Genomic DNA, 4,409 nt, shown 5'->3' with positions numbered 1-4,409 from the left:
GTGTGTTTGTACTTTTATTAAAGTATCAGGTAAAAACAGGGCAACAAATGAGATATCTGTGAGAGCCCACTGCTACCGCTCAATGAAGAAGCTAAAGCCACCACACCAGCTGAAAGTAGGACTAGATTAAGAGACACGTTCAAAGTTCTGTTGAACTTTTAAGGTTCCGTTCAACAAAAGTTTGACTCGTTACCACATTTCAGCTTTGATTACAATTTCTAAGAGCCACCTTTATGGTTTTCACGAAAGCTGAACAGTGGTAGCCTAATACAGAACAGGGTAGCTGAGTGGGAATTGCCATGCTTTGTTGTTGGGTCTGTTAAACAAATTGGAGTTCGGTTTAAAATGTAAACAATAATGAGTTTATAATAATTACTACTTTTGCCTGACTTGATGACTGCAAAGACAGTAAAATATTCCACTCAGCTATTCTTCAAACTGCTGTTGTTCTACTCAAAACTGTCCTGTCATCTTTACTTCATTCTTTATAAACATAAGGCCCAACTTCCTTGTTTTTGTACTTGATGTTTCTACTCTTCAAGAGGAATTAGGAGCAAAACCTGAGCAACTCTTTGCAACACTGCATTTCGATCGTTGCTTTTACCTTACCTAAACATAACGTACGCATGCCAGTTATGTATCCACCACCTCCAAAACTTCGAAGCTGCTGCCAGATTATGATGTTCCAAGGACACAAGTTTCCTATTGTGTATCAACAACACTCAATAACAGTTTATGTGTTAATCACAAAATTTATTCCCTAACAATTTGACAACAGCTACTTGTGAAGTAGGCTATTCAACTAGCCCGCTTGCTTTCCGTGGCTGAGCAGTGTGCACCCACCCACTTCCTTATTTGGGTTTTGGGTTGCCAGGTTTTAAGACAGAAAGTTTTAGGCTAAATTGAAAGGAAGTAAATGTGTAGGGTGTATTTCATACACAATCTGGCAACCTGGGAAATGTCAGACTAACAGAAAAAAATTATGGATCCGTGATTTTAAAATTAAGTTTGATGGTCATGCAAATTAAGAGAGTTTTCTGTGCAGTATACACAAAAAAGTTCAGTGTACACCAATAAAAAGAAGAAAGAACTGGTTTTGCTCCTACTGCTGCTGCTGTAGACCCTCTTCTGTCAAAACACATTAAATTATGCTTTTGTGTATTTCAGATGACATTACGTGATTCACAGCCAGTTATGCTTGTTAAAAGCTACTGTTCCTGTGTGGCTGGGTGTGGGATATGCAATCATTTGGTTGCCTTACTTTATCAGACTGCCCATTACTCTGAATGTGGCATGTCTGTCGTCCCTCCTGTACTTTCATGCACTGAAACCGAGCAGAAGTGGCATAAACCACGTACAATGGTTTGTATCATTTCAATACCAAACAGTTGTATCACATGCATACTAGCATCTCTCCTAATACCATTTCATAAATAAATAGGGAGTGAAGCCAGGACCTGTGGATGCCATGGTTGTAGTGAAGCCCAAACCAGATGCTACTTCGGCAAGCGGAATTAGGTGTGCAGAGTCCAATTAAATAGGCAGATTACAATGCGTTTCAAAATATATGTTACTGATAGCTGTTAGATAGTGGTGTATTTCCTAGTGAGTCTGTGTACTTTTCCTGCTGCGTAGTGACATCTTGGTTATCTCAAATGTCATGATCAGGCTGTACCGCTACGACGAAATACACAACGCAGTCGACTATTAGATAGTCTAAAGTCTATACAGTTACACATAGAATTTATAAGAATCCTACAATGGCCTGATATTGTTATTCCAGATCTACACTTTACAAGGGATACAGTGGTGAGCTACCAGACCCATCAACCCTCAACCCACTACCTGCCTATGCTGACATGGAACCAGACTCTCTTCCCCTTATCTGCAGAATGAACATCACATCTGACAAACCACTCGTGGACTCCATTTTTGGCAAGGTACAAACTGGCAGTATCCTGTCATATCAACACCCACCACCTCCACCTGACAGTGTTGTCATCCATGAGGATGCACCACCGTTTCCAAAAGTCCCACTGGAAGGTTACCATCTACAACAAACAGCGTGTTCATTCGCCATCATGACGGATCAAGAAAAGCTGCACCTCAGTTCTCTGTCTGTGACTTTGACACAGTCACACCAGATTGAGGAAGCAACAAGATGCCAAAGTGCAACACCCGAGTGGCATTCCCTGAGGAAGGAGAGAGTGACTGCTTCACATTTCCGGGAGGTAAGCCATGTAAGAGGTACAAGCACAGCAGAAAAACTGGCAGAAAGAATTATCAGAGGGACAAGACAAACACCGCTAATGAAAAGGGGGCTAGAAATGGAAGCAGGTGCATTGAAGGACTATGCGGTTCTAAAAAATCTCAATCTGACCAAGTGTGGGCTAGTCGTGCACCCGGACGCACCTTGGCTGGGTGCATCGCCTGATGGACTGGTTTATGACCCACTTGAGCGACCATCATTTGGTCTGGTTGAAATGAAATGCCCAAATGTAGCCAGCTATATAGACTGCAAGTTCCTGAGATTTGACCATGGCCTACACAAATTGAAGGAGAGCCATTGTTATTATTGGCAAGTCCAGGGACAGTTACTCCTCACAGGCATAGAATGGTGTGATTTTGTTGTTTGTGCCCACGATGACATTTTCGTGCAGCGCATTTACCGAGACAGCACTGTGTTAGGCTCCCTGAAAGAGAGATGTGATTTGTTTTTCTTTAACACATACATGCCCAAATACCTCGCTATGAAAAGTAACTGAACAGACACATGAATTGTTGCATTATTGTACAATCATTTTAAAGTTTATTTTGTTAACTGTCTTATTTACAACATTGTAATATTAATCATCACATATACAAATTGTAACATCAAATTGTAAAATAAATTGTAATTGTAAATTAAATAAATGTAAAATAAGTAAAAATAAGTTTTGTACAATAAATCGTAAAATAAGTGATAAGATTAATAAGATTAATAAGATTCGAAAACTCATTCCGCTACAAACGAGCTCAGTTCGCGATCGAGAGAGAGAGCATGAATGAACACGCCATCCCTTTAAAGGAGAAGTTCACTTTTAAAATGAAAATTCTGTCATCATATACTCACCCTCATGTTGTTTCAAAGCTGTATGAATTTCTTTCTTCTGCTGAACAGAAAGGAAGATATTTAGAAGAATATCAGTAACCAGACAGTTTTTGGGTCCCAATGACTTCCATAGTAGGAAAAAAATATACTATGGAAGTCAATGGGACCCAAAAACGGTCTGGTAACTGATATTCTTCTAAATATCTTCCTTTCTGTTCAGCAGAAGAAAGAAATTCATACAGCTTTGAAACAACATGAGGGTGAGTATATGATGACAGAATTTTCATTTTAAAAGTGAACTTCTCCTTTAACGTTGTGCTGCCAACACTAGCCATTGGTTGCCCAGGCTTTAACCAAGGGCCCATTTTGATAGTTGACCAAAAGACATGCGACTGTGTAAAGTTGATTAATGCTGCCCGTCAATGAAAGAGGGATTTCTGTGCCGAATAGTTTATGTTCCTTAACCCTGCGAATGAGCCGCTCAACATGGACTCTCAGTCTGGCAATAGATTGTGTCTTCCTGACCTCTGGCTCAGAGAGTTGTGCTCTCTTACACAGAAAGGTAGGTATGTGGACTTTGCAGGGCACACAGTCTTCTACGAGGAAACCTTTGTCAACCATTATGGCCATAGATGGGTTTAAGAGAGGCACAATGCCAGACTGCTTCAGAATCTCTTTATCGCTGATGGCACCCTCATAGAGAGACGACACAAAGGTTACTGCGCCGTGAGGGGCCATCCCAATTAATCCTTTAAATGTACAGTGTGATTTATAGTTGGAGAACACCTCACTCTGGAGGAGAAGAGAACTTGGTGTTTGGCAACTTATTTCGGTACAATCCAAAATAATTTGTGTATCAGAGTAACCCTGAAAAACCTCTGGCATGTGAGATTTTACAGTCTCCTCATCCAGCCAAATACCCACAGCCCCAAGTACAGTATACAGGAAGTTAGCCCATGTATTTATGATGCGGCTTACAGTCGACTGGTGGATTTTGAATCTGTGGGCCAGATCCTTCTGCATCAGACCCAATGACAAGTAATTCATAAAGAGAAAAAATTCATCAATGGGTTGAAGAATCTGAAAAGAGAAAGAATTAGATGTAAGGATTTGATAAGATTATGCAATATATCTTGCTTTCTAAGAACAACTGTAAAATATATTCACCGTTGCACTGCCGGTGTGAGGGACCTCATCATTCTTCATTACACTTCGTGCTCTTGTCACCCGTACCATCTTGCAGGTGGCTGGTTCTATCTGCTTCCAAAAGGCCATCAGGTGGGCGTGACTTGCAAACCTGTGGGACATAGGTGTTACA

General features: G+C 40.7%; 1 protein-coding gene across 1 annotated transcript; it reads left to right on the top strand.

Moving 5' to 3' along the window:
- The first annotated feature begins 1,170 nt into the window (after positions 1-1,170).
- LOC307146398 (uncharacterized protein) lies at positions 1,171-2,766 on the top strand. Its single transcript, XM_079850360.1, has 3 exons — positions 1,171-1,362; positions 1,442-1,518; positions 1,784-2,766. Exons 1-3 carry the CDS (start codon positions 1,195-1,197, stop codon positions 2,763-2,765), a joined length of 1,227 nt encoding a protein of 408 aa, XP_079706486.1. The 5' UTR covers positions 1,171-1,194; the 3' UTR covers position 2,766.
- The last annotated feature ends 1,643 nt before the right edge of the window (positions 2,767-4,409 follow it).

The sequence above is a fragment of the Squalius cephalus genome (assembly GCF_949319135.1).
Source record: "Squalius cephalus genome assembly, chromosome: 2".
NCBI lineage: Eukaryota > Metazoa > Chordata > Actinopteri > Cypriniformes > Leuciscidae > Squalius > Squalius cephalus.
This window is presented reverse-complemented; position numbering and strand designations above follow the sequence as displayed.